Genomic DNA, 18,437 nt, shown 5'->3' with positions numbered 1-18,437 from the left:
ATAGGAATAATAATAGTAACTACCCATAAAGCCATGCTCAAGACTTAAATAAGTTGAGATAAGTGTAAAGTTCTTAGATCAGTGGCCACACCCCTTGGTTGGGAATCTTCCCAACATCTCTATGTAATTAGACTACTATTTGCCCCCGAAGTTTGTCGCGGAGAAAGGGAGGCCCTTGCCTGAGTTCGCACAGCTAGGAAGCAGGACAGTCAGAATTTAGATGCAGATCTGCCTGGGCTTTTAACCACCTAGTCACAATAGTCCTTCGGGATGTTAGTATCAGCAGCAACGACATTTTCCGAATTAAGGAACAGGAGACTCAGAGAGGGTAAAGACGTGCCCAAGTCACACAGCCTGTAAATGGCAGAGCCAGGTTTCAAAGCCAGGCTTGTGTGTGTCCAGTACAGGCTGACTTTTGTCCCATGAGCCCCTCCATAAAGCTCTGGGGGGGCAGGAGGAGAAAGCAAGTCGAGAGCTGCCCCTGTCTCCAGCTCAGTCTGGGGGTCTTGTATCCCTGGTTCCAGCCCCTGACCAGCCTAGGGTGACTGCTTCCCTAAAGGCTCTAGGGTGGGGGTACTGGGGTGGCACAGATGATGGCAGAGGGTGCAGCCTCCCCCTGCACTGGCCTCTGATTGGGGCCCTGCAATCCCCCAGGATTTGGTGCTTGGAAGGCTGACGTTGTGTTGCTATGGCAATGGGTTTGGGGCGGTTGCCATAGCAGCAGAACTAGCCTGGGTTTAAAAATATCTAGGAGGAGGTTTGTGTTTGTGTGTGAGTGTGAGTGCGTGACCGACCGTGCTGTTGTGTGTGTCCAAATGGGAGGGCTTGGGGTGTGTGTGTGGAACTGGGGCTGCAGGCATGACTTGAGGGTGGGGGCTGAGCAGCACCCTGACTCCATGTGTGCTGTGTGTGTTGCTGAGTGGCCTGCGAGGTCCCATGCATTTTGTGCATTAGTCTACGTGGGTCATGTATCTAAATGTGTGTGATTCCGCAATTAGTGTGGAAGACACAATTGAGTCTGTTTGTCAGTCTATCTATCACGTCACTAACATGTATGCCTTATGTAACATAGGTTGTGTATGTCTTGTAGCTTTGATCCTGTACGTGTAAATTCTCATTATGTGTGTGGCCAAGTGTGGATTTGTTTTGGCTCTGAATAGGTGCACCTGGGACATACTCAGATATTAGATTATGTATCTATTTGTGCATGAGAACCTGTGGCGTGGCTTTGTGAATGTGTATAATGCAATGCACATTCACGAGTGAAGGTGCATTATGGGTGTGTGTGTATGTGTGTGTATGCCTATTCCCTGTGAGTCTTCTTCATACATTAGAGTGTGCCTGTGTAAAATTGTTGAGTGTGCACCTGTGTGTCTGCAGGGGGACCTGTGTGACTCTGTGTGTGTTGGGGGGAATTTCACACCTTACTCCACAGATGTTGGGATATATATACCTGTGTGGTGTGACTACATGTGACTCGAAGGTCTAAGGTGTGGATCTCTGCCTGACCCCAGTATCTCCCTGCATCCCTCTGCCTCTTCTCTGTCTCCATGGCAACCAGCTCCTCAGCTCCCTCCAAGAAGATGAAGGGGGAGGATCCAGACTGCAGTGGACCACAACCCCCTCCCATCCCCTTTGACTCTGGGGACAATGGGGGGGAGGGGACAGATGGGCGGCCACCCCATCCACCCCAGGCCATCTGCTACCCTCCCCATCCTGGGGACCTGAGAGCGTGGCAAGGGAGGGACAGGAGTGGGGTGGAGCAGAGGGAGGGGCCCCCCAGCTGCCACAATTACCCCCATCCAGGCCCCCTCTGAGCCTAATCTTGCCTCTGGCTGACCTAGGAAGGAAAAAGAATCCTTGGAGACCAGAAATCCAGGGAGAAGAAAATTCATGTATCAGACAAATTTAAATATTAGCAATGATCCATTCTAAGGAAGGGGCCCCTACTTCCAGTGACTTTGGGCTCTGAAATTAAGCTTGGCCTATGTTTGAATCCCAGTTTTCCCTCTGTCTACCTATACACCCTTGGACAAGCTACACTCCACATTCCTGGGCCTCCATCTGTCATATGAAAATCAGGTTTTCTTAATGACGTGAATAGTAATACTTACTCTTTAAGGGCCAAGACTGTTTAGTCCCCTGTTGTATCCCAGTGTTTGGGACAGTGCCTGGCACTTTGTAGGTTCATAAGTGCCATTGATTGAATTGAGTGTCAGTTGGGTGCTAGGCTCAAGCACTACATTTTGTAAGTCAGGTGTTCATTGAACTCAGTCCCCTAAGCCCTTGCAGTAACTCTGTGTCGATTCTTCAAGGGATAGATGAAAGATTTGAGGAGCAATTTCCCAGCTGTCGGGGATGCGAGATATGTGAAGTGGGATTTCTTTTAGCAACCAAGTGATGTCAAGTGGCTGAGGCTCAGTTTCCTCATCTGTAAAACGGGGGTAACAGGAGTACCTCACAGAATTGGTTGCTCTAGGAATTAAATATGATAATGTTTGTGACGTGCTTACTTAGAACCGGAACTGGCACATGGTAATTAGAACCGGACCTGGCACATGGTAAGTACTTGTTCAATAAACGCTCATTACAGGCGAGGGGTGGGGAAACTGGAGGAGCCCAGGGTTATTGCAGCCTGGGAGAGCCTGGTCCCTCGCGTAGCTGCGGGGAGGGGCGTAGTCAACTCCGGGGGCGTGGTCCAGGATTCAAGGACAGGCCAATGGGGCGTCGAAGGGCGTGGCCCTGACCTGCATGGGCGTGACCTTGCGCGGGTGGGAGGGGCCAGGCCGCTGTGGGAGCCTCCGGGAAGAAGATGCTCGGGCCAGCAGCCACCGCCAGCCCAGCCACCGCTGCCGCCCGCGCTCGCCGCCCCCCGGGTCCCCACTAGCGGCCGCCTCCGCCTCCCATCTCCGGCCCCGTTCCTCCGGCCCCCTGCCCCGGGCAGGGTCTGGGGGGCTAGGCCCTCTGCCCCGGGGAGCAAAGAAGGGGGTCCCGTCCCCCACAGTGGCGCGGCCAGTCCCCCGGCCTCCGTAATCTTGAGAGAGACCCCACCCCTCAGTTCTCTCTGGGCCCTATCCGAGACCCCCTTTTCCTTCCCGTCCCGCTCACATCCGCTCTCCAGGCTCTGTCAGCCCCCCAGAAGCAGCTCCCTCCCTCCTCCCCTCTCCGGGGTTCCCCCTCCCCCATCCCTCCGCCACCGCCCCCTCCCCCTCCCACATCCCCTTCCCTCCCCCTCCCTCTCCCCCGTCCCCCAGCCCCCCCCACCATGAGGATGATGGCCGCCGGCGCGGTGCACGGCCTCTTCACGGCCTCCGCGGCCCCGCAGCCGCCGCCGCCCCCGCCGCCGCCGCCGCCGCCGCAACCCCAGCCTCCCCAGCAGCCGTCGCCGCCGCCACAGCAGCCGCCGCCGCCGCCGCCGCAGCCGCCGCAGCAGCAGCAGCCGCCGCCCCAGGCCCCCCCCATGGAGCCCGAGGCCCCGGATTCCCGCAAAAGGCCCCTCGAAACGCCCCCCGAGGTGGTCTGCACCAAGCGCAGCAACACGGGAGGTGAGAAAGGGCTGCGGCTCCGGGTGGGGGAGCGGGCAGGGGGCCGCGCCTTTCTCCAGCCTCCTCCCCCCCAAATGGCAGGTGCAAGGGCTCTGGGGAGGGGAAGGGCGCCCCTCCCTAGACTGGGGAACGGAGAGGGGAGTTGGGGAGGGAACAGGACCCCTTCCCCCTCTCGCCGCGGCCCTGGGCTGGGAGCTTTGTCTGCGTTGAGAGGACTTGGGGGGGAGGGGGTGGTAAGTGTCCTTGGGGGCGCGCAAAGGATGGGGGGCGTGGGTGCCTCCGATCGGGTGTCTCTGTGTCCTTGAGGGGTGTGTGATGTGACCCTTTCGGGGCAGGGGTGTTCCCGGGCTGGCGTGTCCTGGCGGGGGGAGGGGAAGGAGCCGAGGAGGCCTGTGGACCCGGAGCTTCCCAGCCTCCCTCCCTGGGGATGTCCTGAGCAAGGGTTGTCCCGGAGGGAGGCATGTGTGGGCCATGGGCGGGATTTTGCGTGGGGACAAGCTAGGTGGGTGTGTTGGGTGACATGGAGGAAAGGGTGGGTGTGTAAAGCTCAGTGAGAGAATGTGTGGCTGGGACAGGTGTGTGTGTGTGTTCATGTGTGCGTGTGAGCCCTGTAAGGCCTGGATGTGTGACATTAGGGATCATGGATATGACAGGAAGGAGGGTGTGTGTGTGTGTGTGTGTAAGAGATGAGAGGGTGAGAGGGGCTGGGCTCCGTGTTTGAGACCCCCATAGGGGTATATGTGACAAGTGCGTGCATGTCACTCCAGAGGGGACTGTGGCAGAGTGTGACACATGAGTGAGAGAGTGTGTGTGACATGCAAGGAGGTGTGTGTGGGCTGCCGAATGGGCCGGCTCTGGGTGTGAGCCATGAGAGGCTGTGTGGATCAGAGGATGGCAGTTCAGTGTGTGTGACACAGGCGTGTCCCGGGTGGGGTGGGACCAGGAGAAGCTGGTGTGGGTATATGACAAGAAAAGAGTGTGGGCGTGACTCCAGAGAGGCTGTGGCTGGGTGTGACACACGGAGGTGTGCAATGGTGACATCAGAGGGGGTGTGTGCAACAAGGGAAGGTGGGTGTATGACAGGGGAGAGACTGGGGCTCTGTGGTGAAATTCATGAGGGTGTGTAACAAGGAAAGGGAAGGATGGGGACCCATGTGACAGGGTGCAGGAACGTGTGCATGTGACACCCAGGGGGTGGGAAAAGGGAAGGTGTATGTGTGACACCCAAGTGTGTGTATATGTGTAACAAGGGGCTGTGTGTGAAATGGTTGGTGTGGGGATGATTCTGTGTGTGTGTGACAAGGGAGTGTGTGTGTGTGTGTGTGTGTGATGGCTGCATGTTTGACAACACAGAGGGGTGTGTGTGTAAGACAAGAGGGACCCTCACTGTGTGTGTGTGAAGAGGTATGTGTACCAGAGAATAAAAGCCAAGCTGGGAACTCTAGGTGTATGTCTACCCGTGAGGTAGGGTTTGTCAGGGGACTCAGAGCCCAGCCCATTAGCTCCCTGGAAGGAGGGAGACCCCAGAACAGACAAGCCCTTCCCAGCGGTCACCTTGGCCAAAATCTCTGCTTCCTCTGGCCTTTTCCTCCGGATGGGAAAGGGATGGCCTCGGGCATTGTAGTGGGTGGGGTGGGGACCTCCCACCTCCTCTCCTTGGATGAACAGGAGCCATCTCTTCCTCCCGTCCCAGCCCCCTGCCGCCCCTGGCCAGGTGCGATAGGAAATGGGGAACCCCTGGCTGCCTGTGAGGGTGTCCAGCAGAAATTGGAGGAAAGGGAAGTTGGGGGAGGGGTGGGAGGGAGTTTCCTGTCCTTCTTCCTGCTCCCCCACCCCCAGCACACACATGAATGTGTCCCTGCCACATCCTTGCCTCCTTCCTGCCTCACTGCCATTCCCAGCCCTAGGAAGGGTCGGGTACCCAGGCGGTCCCTGAACCCAGCCTGGAGGTCCAGCCCCACCCCTGCTGGGGGGAAGGGGAGGAGGTCTCATCCTTCTCTTAAAGAGGCTGAGATGCTCAAAATCTGAGCACTCAGAGCACAGCAGCACCACCTAACTGTGATGCTGCCAGGACGGTCAGGTCCAAGTGTTTGGCACCTACTACGCGTCAGGCTCTGAGATACGGGTTAATTTCCTAGTACAGCCCTGGGGGAGATGATTTGAGCTGCTTTTGCAGATGAGGAAAACTGAGGCTTAGCGAAATGAAGCCACTAGCCCGAACTCACACAGCTCATAGTGGGGAAGCTGGGATCTCTCCAGCCCTGGGCTGCCTGGCTCCAGAGCTCATGTGCTCAGGCACTGTGCATCCTGCCTCCTTCAGCTGTGGGGAAACTAGGGTGAGCCCTTAGGGACCCTCTCCTCCAGACTCTTCCCAGGGGAAACTGAGGCCCAGAGATGCGAAAGGACAGTCCTCCATTTGCAGAAACCCTCAGGGCCAGGGCTGGGCAACTGTCCAGGACTTTCATCTCAAAATTGACGGCTCCTTCCAATAATATTTTCATGTCTGTGGGACACTGGGTCAACCTCACGCCTTTTCGGAGCTTCAGCGTCACCATCTGCCAAATGGGGAAATAACAATAGTTACAGATGACAGCAGCTACCAGTATTCTTGCTTACTGCCCTACATGCAATATTTCATTTAATTCTCCCAACATTCTATGATGTGATACTAATAATAATAAATAAATAATAATAATAAATTATAACAATGGCTGCCAGTTATGGTGCCACAGTGCACCAGAAGTATTAGGGAAAACACTGAGCACGGACCAATCATTTAATAATCCTTACAATCTGATTATGTTACCCATCTTACAGGTGACACACTGAGGCACAGAGAGGTTAATTAACTTGCCCAAGGTCAGTCAGCTAATAAGAGGCAGAGCCAGGATTTGAACTTAGGAGGCTGGCTCCATTGCATGGGTACACTCTATAGTGAACCCCATTTTCAGGCAAGCAAACCAAGGCTCAGAGGGGTAAGGGACTTTCTAGGGTGTCACAGCAAGTCGTGCCAGCCTGGGCAGATTGGCTCCTACCCATGGTGCCAGCCTAGGGGCTGATAGAGGAGATGGTGGCTGTTAAAACTGGCTTCTGGGCACTGTAACTGGCAGGCAGACACCGTCGGGAAGGAGACGTCGGGAAGGAGACGAGGCGCTAAGGACAGGAGGGCTTGAATGAAGAGGTTGGATGGAAACTCCAGTTGGGAACTCAGTGGAGAAACAAATAATCCCAGTCTGGTGGCACGGTAACAGAGTGTCTCTCTTGAGTACAGACGATACCTCTTTTTCTTTCTTTGGCCACGCCGTGTGGCTTGCGGGATCTTAGTTCCCTGACCAGTGAAAGCGCTCAGACCTAACCACTGGACCGCCAGGGAATTCCTACAGATGATAACTCTTAAGGTGCTACTAGAATGGCCTCCATACTCCTGACTGTATTCCCACCTCTGTCAGCCCCATATACACAGAAACAGCAACTCCCCACCGCACACACACACCTCACACCCCAAATGTAGCTTACAGCAGCCAGGCCTTGCTCCCAAGATCCTTGATCGTTAACACAAAGTCAGTATCACCAAGGTTAAGAGCCCTAGAATGAGAGCTTCCAGGGTTCCTCTCATCACTGTCATGTGCTTGATGTGGGACCCTCGGGTGAGTTCTTTCACTGCTCTGAGCCTCAGTGTTCTCATCTGGGAAATGGGTACTGTAAGAGGCACCTCCACCTCTCCAGGCTGTTGTGTGGGTTCAGTGAGATTGTATGTGAAGCATACGGCATCAGGCCTGGCAGATAGTAAGCGCTCAGTAAACAATAGCTATTATTATTACTATTATCATCATCATTATTATTGCTACTGAGAATGTCACATTCCTGATTTACCATCCAGTGGTGATTCGCCCCAAGGAAATCATACCCCATCCACCTCTCTCTCACTTGGAGACAATGTCACAACTCAAAGACAGTTGGATTACATTTCTCACATGGACAGGCAACACCGTCATTCACAGAAAGGTGTCACCCAGCCAACATCCCATCCCTCCTCAGGGGTCCCACTCCCAACCACACCCCTGCCATCTTGTCTTCCGCCAGCGACATCCTCACGCACATCCCACCCCAGCCTCCTCATACCTCCACAGGACACACCGATGCTTCCACCCCCGACCCCCAGACAAGAGCAGGAACCACGAGTACAACACCCCAACTTTGGTTCCCCCTGAAATATACTGTCACCAAAACAACACCTCTGCCGCATCTAATTCTGCCCCGTCTCCCAAATCCGAGCCACCTTTCGGGATCAACTTTCTGTATAAAGTGCCACTCTTCCCATAGCACCTCAAATCTTCTGGGTAGGTTAACATTATTTGTGGAGGTGGGGGAATATTGGTTACTTTTTGGAAACTTTTATAAGCATTCCTGAGGAGGGTGGGCACAAAAGGGAAGGGGGGACCAGAGACTCAGAATGACTAGAAAGTGGAAAGGCGGCTTGATCCCGAGGTGGAAATATTGAAATCACAGCAGAGGGGAACCCGGAGCGCTGAAGTTGGCATCTTCATTTGCTGTCCTGTGTAGAGGGAGCTGCCTGAACCCCAAAGGAAAAGTGAAGGGAAGGGTGGGTGGGTGGAAAGTTCTGGCATCTAGATTTTGCTTTGGTAGAAGGAAGCACTTTTTCACAGGCAGAGCCTTGGTTTCTCAAACAGGGTGGGATGTGTGAGGTCTGGGGACTCCGGGTTTAGCTGAGGTGAGGTCACGTGTCTGCCCTGTGCTACAAGGCAGGCTGGCAGATAAAGGCCTGGCTTCTTCCTGGGGGAGGTGGGCTTCCCACGGTGGGAGATGCAAAAGATTCTGAAGAAAACCAGAGCAGACTGTGGGCTACTATGGGGACTCCTGGGACTTAGAATCCTGAGCTTCTACAGGCGAGAGGAGGACTCTGGCCTCTGAGGAGGGGCCTCCAAACTTCCACTAGTCTGATATAAGGACTGCCAAGCGCCCACAAGGTGGTTTAAGGGGGTCCACAGACAGACTTTTTTGGGGGATCATTTTTAGTTTATATCAGTGTGCTTTGGGAGAAAAAAATATAACCAGCCCTTCAAACTGGACTATTAGCAATGATTTTTTAAATGTCCTCTTTAAATAGATGCATTCACATTTTAAGAGGGAGTGGACTTAAAGGGCATGGACTGTCTGTCTTGTTCCCTGCTATGTCCCCGGGATCTAAAACAAGGCCTGGCACGTAGCAGATGCTCAGGAAGGATTTGTTGGAACGAGGGAGGGAAGAGGGAGAGAAGAAGCAAGGAAATAATAGTACAGAGGGATACAACAAGGGCCAAATTCGGGAAGAGAGTTACAGAGATGCTGGGAGGGTGAGTGGAAGCAGAGCCTCGTTTCTATCAGTGAGAAGACATTCCTCCTCCAAAAAGCAGGGAGAAGCCTGGGGAAAGGTGATGAAGGAAGTGGGGTCTCCCCTCCTTCTATTTCCTAACAAAACCCCAAACCTTGGAGGCTCATTTCCCCATTTACCAGTAAGTCTCTCTGACATAGAGCACTTACTGTGTACCAGACACTGTGATAAGAATTTTACCTGTGTTCGTGAAATAGGTAATATTAATAACGATGATGATGATATCTGACATTTCTCAAGTGGTCTGTGTGCCTGAGACCCTCCTAAGTACTTTACAGTTTAGCATTTCATTAATGATAATAATTCCAGGAACTAGCACTCTCCTGTCCCCATTTTACAGATGAGAAAACAGAGGCCCAAAGAGGTGAGGAGACTCGCCCAAGGCCACACAACCCATCAGTGACAAAAGTTGCACTCAGTCTAGGGCTGTTTCTGCCATTTCATTCGGAGCTTCTCAGACAAAACCTGAGGAAATGTGAAGGAGGGGAGTGGGGGGCGTCCCCAGTTTTCTTCAGAGCAGACGATTACCTTCCATCTTCAAGAGGGAAGCTGGGGAAGTGGCTCTGGCTGGAGAAAAGATGGGGAATGAAATCAAAGAAGGAAAGAGGATGGAGTTCTAGTGAGAACACCTTCCCATCTTTCTGAACTTTCCAAAGGTGGAGAACTAGCCCCCCAACTCTGTCAGGTTGAGGGGCAGGGCTGGCAAGGGGCCACCTCTGTGAGCCCAAGGAAGGAAGTAATTTGGGGGGGTCAGGTGTCAGGATGATTGATGGAAGGGCACCCTGGAGGGCTAATTACCTAATAGGCTTAGTGGTCTGATTAGGCAAGTTTAAGAGGATTGCCTTGGGCTAAAGGAAACCCCTTACTTCTGGATCCCTCCCCATGCCTGCAAAGCCACATCCTGCCCTCATACCTCCATCTTCACACATCAGGGAACCCAGAACTTTCAATCTTAAGGGACCAGGTGGAGATGGGCATGACTCCCAGTCCCCAGTCCTGCCCCCACTTTTATTTTAAATTTTAAAATTTTTGGCCTCACGGTGCGGCACGCGGGATCTTAGTTCCCCCACCAGGGATCAAACCCGCGGCCCCTGCAGTGGAAGCGCAGAGTCTTAGCCACTGGACCGCCAGGGAAGTCCCACCCTGCCCCCACTTTCAACAGAGCAGTTTCTCTTTTATCTGCTCTAGATGTTGGAGTTTCACGGGAGACATTGAAAATAGGTTTCCTTTGCTTAAAAGAAAAAGTTGAAAAACCAGTGGGGAATGATGGCCTAAGACCTTAAGCTTTGGAAGCAAAATGGCCTGGCTCATCCCTTCCTTTTCCCAGTGTTTATTGCATACCTAGGGCTGGGCGCTGCATGAGTCCATGGACACAAGAGCGAGCTTCAGTGATGTGGCCCACACTGGATGACTGTGGTACATCGTTCCGAAGGCATGAGACAGAGGGATCCTTCCCCTCCTCAGGGTTCCAGTCCAAGAAGGGACATTTGAGGGGGGACCTGAAGGACAAGAGGAATTCACTGAGGGAGGGGAGTTCCAGGCAAAGAGAATGTGCAAAGGCCCTGAGGTGAGAGGGAGGAGGGAAGTTTGAGGAACAAAAAGGAAAATGTGTCTAGTGCACCTGGAGGAAGATGAGGGTTTGCAGCTGGAAATGTGGACGGGGGGCCAAATCACAAAGTAACTTAGACTCCGAAAGTTCCCGAATGTCTACCCTGGGGGCGACAGTTCGGTTGGTTAGAAGGTGGGAAAGGTTAGGCACTTGCCTTGAGACTGCTTTAACAAAGGGCTTTACACGTGACCAAGAAAACTGGTCCATAACAAAGAATGACCAAAGCCCCATAAAGGGTCCTTGGTGCGACTTCACCACCTCTAGGTCTTTGAGTCTGTCCTGGAGCACATTGGTCTTTAGCCACCAGCAGGGGAAAGTGTTAAGCATGGGTGGGCGAAAAATGAATCAGAGTTGCATTTGAATCTCAGCCCAGCAACTGTCTTGGTGCCCTTGGGCCGGTACCTTCACTGCTCTGTGCCTCAGTTTCTCCTTATGTAAAAATGGAGCTCATTCTACCCACCTCAGTGGACGGTTGTGAGGAATGGATGAGATCAAGCTGGCAAAGCACTCAGCAGAGCACTGGCTCAGTAGTGAGTGTTAGAACCTCTCCGGAGTCCAGCCCTCCTCTCCCCTCCCCCTTCGCTGCTTCCACCAGTCAGACCACCGTCACTTCCCTGCCTGGACCATTGCAGTTGCCTCATGCTCTTCCACCCATGCATGTCACAGTCTGCTCACCTCATGAGCATCAGACGGATCTTCTTAAAATCTAAGACAGATCACATCCCTCCTCTGCTCAGAGCCTTCCCGTAGCTCTCATCTCACTTGGAATAAAAACCACCTTGGTCCACAAGCCTGAACACTCCACCACTACCTCCAACCCTCTCAGCCCTCATTTCTTCTAACTCTCCTCCTCTCTCACTCAGCCCCAGCAACACTGGCCACCTCTCTCTCACTCAAACAACGCAGGCATAAACCCATCCCAGGGCCTTTGCACTTGCTCTTCCTCCACATAGCCCCATAGTTCTGTTTCCTCCTCGACTGTCTGGAAAGAGTGTATCATAATGGTTCAGAGCATGGACTCTGGAGCCAGGTGGGGTTCAGATCTCAGCCCTGCCACCTACTAGCTATGTGAATGGGAGCAGTTTCTTCACCTTTGTTTACTTATCTGGAGAATGGGTTTTTTTTTTTAAGTACCTCCCTCAGCCTCAGTGTGAAAATGAAAAAAAACTCGTATTTGTAAATTACTTGGAACACAGTCTAGCGCATATTGGGTGCTATAGAAATGTTTGATGAACAAAGAATGCCACATTCTTGGGGAAGGCTTTCCTGGCCATCGGATCTGACAGTGCAGCACCTACACTCCCCTTCCTCTTTCCTGCCTCTTTTGGTTTTCTTCGTACTTACCACCATCCGACAACGTAACACACACTGTCTGTCTCCCCCCTCTAGAAGAGTGTAGCTGTGTGAGCTCTTGGCTGGACCGCCAAAACTCTTTTGGCCTTATTTGCCTTATTTGTGAAATCAGGAAGCTTTGTCTGTTTTCTTCATGGCTGTTTCACTAGAATGGTGCCAAGCACGTAGCAGGTGCTCAGGAATTATTTGCGGAATGAATGAATAAATGAGCGAATGAAGATCATGGCGTGTTTCATTTTCCTACTGCTATTCTCTTGGTCATTGCTTCTCTGTGTGACTGTGATCCCAGTGGTTTCCTAGCCCAGCCCATGCCAGTGCCTCCCTGGAGGTACCGTCCAAAGGTGAAGAGCCTTCTCCCCTGACTCCCGTCCCCTCTGTGTGCCCCTGCAGAGGAAGGCGAATACTTCCTGAAGGTGCTGATCCCCAGCTACGCGGCGGGCTCCATCATTGGCAAGGGCGGGCAGACCATCGTGCAGCTGCAGAAGGAGACGGGAGCTACCATCAAGCTCTCCAAGTCCAAAGACTTCTATCCGGGTGAGCCCCAGCCCAGCCCTCTTCCTCCGGCCTCCCATCCCTCCCACCTGGGCCCTCTAGGAGGGGGAAGGGCTGCCCTAGGGGCAGTGAGAGTGGTAGGGGGCCTCCCCTCCCCCTCAGGGGACAGAGCTGCCCTCGGCCCCAGGGGCCAGGCCTGAGCAGATGGGGGTGGGGGCAGGGCAAGACAATGGGGCTGCTGCATATTCATGAGCTCATTTGCATGATGTGCTGGCAGATGTGCCCCTTCCCACACACCTGCCCCTTTGGGTCAGTTGGAGGAGCTGGTGCGGGGGGCCAAGGAGGCAGGTGTTAGGGTGTCCCTCAGGACTTGGGGGGCCAGCCATGCATGTTACATAGACTCTTTCCCTTTGGATTTCTCTGTCACCCCATCTTGCCCCAATCTGAGTCGCTCTGGTTTTCCATCTGTGTCATTCTTTATGTGTCTCTCATTCTGTTTCTGACTTTCCCATCTCCTGTTCCCTTAGGCTCCATTCCCATCGGCTTCTCTCTGTCTCCTCCTGCTCTGCTTTCTGCTCTGTCTCTCTGGTTCCGTTTGGACATCCCCCATCTCTGTTCTCTTAGCCTCCCAGCCAGTCTGTCTGTCTTGGCTTTTTCCTCTTCCTCCCCTCCTCTTCCCTTCCCTTTCTGTCTTCCCATCTCTCTCCCCATATTTTCCTTTTCCCCCACTTCTCTTATTCTCACATTTTTCTCTGTCTTCCTCTCCCAACTCTCTCTGTTCAGTCACCCATTCAAGCAGTAGTTGGTAGCGCCCCTCAATGGGGTCATTCTTTGCCGGCATTGCCCCTCATTTCTTTCTGCCCCTGCTTGCCCATCTCTCCCTTTATGTTTCTCTTTTTCTCCTAAGTCTCAGCTCCCTCGTGTTTTTTTTCTTCCCCTCTCTCCAAAATCAGCCCCTTTTCTGCCTCTCCTCCAGCTCTATCTCCCTTCCTTCAATCATAAATTTTTCCAGGCCCCTCCACTCTCTATAATCTCCCTCAATATCTCTCACCCCTTCATATATCCCTCCCAAGACCTATGCCTGAGTTTTGACATCTAGGAATCCAGGGAAGGCCCCCTGAACTGCATCTCTGGTCCAGCACTGGTTCTAGTTCATCCTTAATCCCCTTGGATTTTTTAGGTCAAACACCAGAGCTGGAGCCGAGGGTCAGGACAAATTCATATTCTCTCTCTCTCTCTCTCTCTCTCTCTCTCTGTGTCTCTTTCTCTCTCTCTCTCCTCCCTCCACCCCCCTGCCTCCCATCTAACTAAGCAGCTTTGGCAAGAGGTTTAGAGAACAGTCCAGGGAACCTGGCACAACCCCCTTTTCTCTTCCTCCCTGGCCCAGTTTTCCCCCTCACTCCCCCAGCCCACAAGATACGGATGAGACCTCTGCTTGGGACTTTCATCCAAGGACACTTGGTTCCTTGCCCCTGGATCACATTCTGTGACATAACACATGTCATTCCCTCTCAACTCAGTGACACATCCCACTGGCCAGGCAGCCTAGAACCCCAGAGGATGGGACAGTCATTGCCTCTCTCCTGGGCCAAACACTGTTCAAACAAGCAACGTGAGCCAGCATCTCTCCCCAGCCCCTGGATGTGCAGCCAGCCCCGCTCCCCATCCCCAGGTTGGAACTTCCAGATCATACAGCATATACTAGCTCCTGGCTCAGAGATGCAGGACACAGCTCCCTACATCCTGGTCCTGTCCCTAGGACTTCCCAGGACCCACAGGAACGTAAGAAATGGAGATGCTACTGCGCAAGCATGTGTTCCTCTGCTCCTGGCTGATACCTTTCATTCATTCATTCAACATATATTCTCTGAGCATCTTCTCTATGCCAGCACCATACCGGACCGAGATGGGGACACAAGCAGTGACTGAGGCACCCCAGCCTAGCCCTCCCGGATCTCACATCCCAGTGGGGGAGATAAACCGAACACCATTGATGACCTAGAGTGGTCAGAGCTGGGACAGGGAAACCCAGAGGATGGAGGGAGCCCAGACAGGGCACCCGACCCAGCCTGAGGAGATCAGGAAGGGCTTCCTGGAGGAGGAGGCCAGAATAATAAGAGTGAGCTAGGTAAGCAGCAGTGAAGGGTGCTCCAGGGAGATGAAAGAGCATGTTCAAAGGCTGGGGGTGGGGGTTAGTTTGTTCAGTGTGGCTGGTGAAAGGTAAAAAGGTAAAAACTGATAATAGAGAAATTGAAAGGGTCCTCTGGGCCTAGTTGGTTCTGTCTCTCTCTCTCTCTCTCTCTCTCTCTCTCTCTCTCTCTCACACTCACACACACACACACACACACACACACACTGATGTGTCTACTCCATGAAACAAAAACCTACCTGGCCTTTACCCAAAGGGAGGGGTAGAACACACAAAGGGTGTCCCCTCCTTGATACAGAAACCCCAAGCCCCAGATTCAATCCTTCCCGGTCATACATGGAGAAACTTAGACCCAGAAGAGGCAGGTACCTGCCCAAAGCCACACAGTCTTCTGTGTAGCTCACCAGACATTCTAGTGATTCTAAAACTCCTCCTGATTTTGAGGAGCCGCCTGAAGCCCTGGACCCTAGCCCCAGAAGAAAAACGGACACATACACTTCTTAAATTTTTTTATTGATTTATAACATCTCTGCAGCCAAGTGCAAAATCTTAAGTGACTACTTAATAAATTCATACATATTCTTTTTTACCATCAAAAATACAAAAGCAGAATTGCAATCATTGTATGCCTCTCCCCACCACACACACACACTCCACCCACCCCACATATAGCACAGGATGGCTCAATGGTTAGAAGCCCAGACTCTGAAGCCAGACACCTGGGTTCAAAACGCTGATCTTTCACTACTGGCTGAGTGAACTTGGACAGATCCCAGCCCTCTGTGCCTTAGTGTCCTTAGCAGTAAGTGAAGAATAATAATATTGCCCGCCTCATGTATTAAAGTGAACAAGTACATATAAAGTGCTTAGAATGATGCCTGGTGATCGGTGTTATGTAAGCACCAGCTGTTACTATTAGATACTCTTTCAGGGTTAAACTGAGTCCCCCAAAGCCCCTGTGGACCCTGGTTAAGAACTACAAGTCTGTGAGATCACAGACTCCGTGAGCTGGAAGGAAGCCTCCCAGAGATGGAGAGCTGGGCCACTTCAGTCAGGCTCTCCCTGGGGCCACCCCACCCCCTAGTTCCCACCCTGACCCACACCCTTTCCTATTTACACCCAGACAGAGGCAGCCTGCACGCTGACTCACGCTTGGCTCAGACCAAGCCATTGTTCTGGGGTGGAGGGGAGTACGAGTGAGGAACAGCGGCCCAAAGGAGATGGGGGATGTCAACTACCCCGGTGACCCAAGACAGTGACACTCAGACACATGGCGAGACTCACTTGCCGGGCTGAGAGATGGCAAGCAAGGGGTCAGGGTGGTAACACTAGCGTGCCACACTGGAATGCCCACAGGACACCAGACACTCACCCCCAAGTGTCCCAGACACACAGGCACATGGAGCCTGACGCACACTCAGGACCTTTTACAGACCCAGGGAGTTTACTGGTCCTGCAGAGAGATTCTCACCCAGGAAGAGACACACACACACACCCCACACACCTAATACGTCCAAATCAGCCAGGCGCTCACAGCTTCACCCCGGCCAGGCTTGGTGGAGTCGTCTTTGTCTGGCTGTAATTCAGACACTCAGACACACACACGAATACATCAGTCCTCCAAACAGTCTTACATACTGACCCCTGGGTCCGCCTGTTGGTCTCTTTCTCTTCCTCATGTTCACACACATCAGTCACAGAGTCTTGCCTGTTTCCTATACACGCACCCTTACACATATGTGTGCATTCCATATACCACTCATCCAAGTAGTCTTTTGAACACCTAGGGATGTCTGGATATCTCTTTCCCTTACACACACACACACACACACACACACACACACACACACACACAGAGTCATACAATCTCCAAGTGCTATACGTTCATCGTACAGCCTCAATGCCACTTCCTGGGATGCTTTGTTTCTTACTCTCAAACCCTTGGGCACACCCAGCTCAAGTCTCACAAATAGTGTACATAACCTTGAACGTCACAGCGACACCCAAAGTTTTTCCCCCCACACAAGAGTACACACAAACGTCTTTACTGGAATCACTATGTCACAGTCTTTTTATACCTCTGTCTCTCCTGCTCTTTCTTTTACACACACACACACGCACACACACACACGTAAAGATAATTGAGCCAGTCCTGCCCAAGTATACACATGCACACACACACCACTCACCCAAACAGCCTCACAGATGTACTCACACTGGTCAGTCAGTGTTACCCAGAGTCTCTTCCATACACATATATCCCAGCATCACCCAGAATTAGTGTCTCTTCTCCCTGCTGGCCGCCCCCAATACACATAGTAAGGATGCCCAGGTCAGAACCACAGCCAATATCTGGAGAATCGCCAGCAAAGGCACCCACCTCACCCTGCTTTCTCCATCCCCCTGTCTCCACTCTTCCATGAGTTGCCTTTGCCCCACTCTGCTCTCCCCTCTCCACAGCCTTGCCCTCCCCCACCCCTCAGCCCTCCATCTGGTGGGTCCAGGCAGGCACTCAGGCCTCTCTGCTGTCTCCCCCATCCCCCAGCCCTTCCCCATCCTCTCCAAAAGCCCAGAGGCCGTTGCTGCAGGCTTTCAGGGGTTGCCATGGCAACGGGGCCTCATCCCTAGTCCCCCTGGGGGTGGGCTGAGGACCCAGCCAGCCACACCGATAAGGGGGTTCCAGTTACTGTGGCAACCGTTGCAGGCCTGAGCTCTCGGCTTCTAGAAGGTGGGGGGGGGGGGGGGAGTGAATGGTTGCCAAAGCAACCGAGAGAGCCGGCAAGGACTGGGAAGAGGCAGCTGAGCCCTGTCTCCCTTGCCCAGGGCTGCTGTGGGCATAGCAAAGTACTTAAGCATCATTCTTCCATCCCCTGGGGTTGTTTTAAGGGAGGGAGAGGAAGTGCAGATAATAAAACAGGGATTCCTCTCATTCTCCCAGCTACCCATCATGGTCTGGGAGCCCATGCCAGCTTGCCCAGGCTTATCAAGTGACCTGGGGCCAGTGAGGTCCACTCTCTGGACCTCAGTCTTCTCCGTCCATTGAATGGGGCCTGTCTCTCAGGAATGCTCCCCTTCCTGTCTGATGAGTGTGCCCTCTCTCGCCTTTGCTCAACAGGAACCACAGAGCGAGTATGCCTGGTACAGGGTACAGCAGAGGCCTTGAATGCTGTGCACAGCTTTATTGCCGAGAAGGTCCGAGAAATCCCGCAAGCGATGACCAAGCCCGAGGTGGTCAATATCCTTCAACCCCAAACCACAATGAATCCTGACAGAGCCAAGCAGGTTAGCAGGGGCAGAGGCTGAGTCTCTGTAAAGCTGGTGGGGTTTGAGAGAAAACGCTTCTTCCACGTCACTGGATTGCGATGGGGGTTCAACGGGATAATGGCTATAAAACATTTACCAGTCAGATACGTGGTAGTGGTTAGTATTATTGTTAGAGAGTCAGCCTAAGGACTCCAGACCTCTTAGTGTGATTTGATTCAGAGAGAGAGTGAAGGTCTGGGAGAATCTGACCCAGACCCCCTTACTTATTCCTCCTTCCTAGGATTCTCCAGATCCTCTTCTCTCTTCCACATCTTCCCATTGTCTCTCAAAACCACCTGCTTCCCACTTCCTGTTCTCACCGGAAGTAACCTCAGCGACACCCCCATCCATAGGCAGAAAATTTTAGAAGCAGCCTCCGGTACTCCCTCTCTCCATTAATGACTGAATAGGAGTAGCCAGCATTTTGGAGAGAAGGTGTTCCATTGGGCGGGGGCGGGTCCCTCTCCTACACAGCCCTCTCAAGGAGGGATGGAAGGAGAAGGAATGGCAGAGCCTCTCTGTTGCCTCAGTTACCTGGAAGCCGTGGTGTAGGGGAGTGGCAAGGAGGTGACCGATCGCTTCCTGGGCCTCTCC

General features: G+C 53.0%; 1 protein-coding gene across 1 annotated transcript in view; it reads left to right on the top strand.

Annotated features, from left to right (window-relative positions):
- Positions 1–2,840: 2,840 nt before the first annotated feature.
- Positions 2,841–18,437, top strand: part of NOVA2 (NOVA alternative splicing regulator 2) — a 32,115-nt gene continuing 16,518 nt past the window's right edge. Inside the window, exons 1-3 of the mRNA XM_027079917.1 lie at positions 2,841–3,545; positions 12,290–12,433; positions 17,656–17,822. Of these exons, the coding sequence (XP_026935718.1) occupies positions 3,266–3,545; positions 12,290–12,433; positions 17,656–17,822 (591 nt within the window). The 5' untranslated portion in view covers positions 2,841–3,265. The remainder of the gene's footprint in view (positions 3,546–12,289; positions 12,434–17,655; positions 17,823–18,437) is intronic.

This window comes from Aethalodelphis obliquidens, unplaced genomic scaffold, assembly GCF_003676395.1.
Source record: "Aethalodelphis obliquidens isolate GAN/ISIS:26980383/991018 unplaced genomic scaffold, ASM367639v1 scaffold43, whole genome shotgun sequence".
Taxonomy (NCBI): domain Eukaryota; kingdom Metazoa; phylum Chordata; class Mammalia; order Artiodactyla; family Delphinidae; genus Aethalodelphis; species Aethalodelphis obliquidens.
The sequence above is the reverse complement of the archived record's forward strand: the minus strand, read 5'-3'. Positions and strand labels throughout refer to the sequence as shown.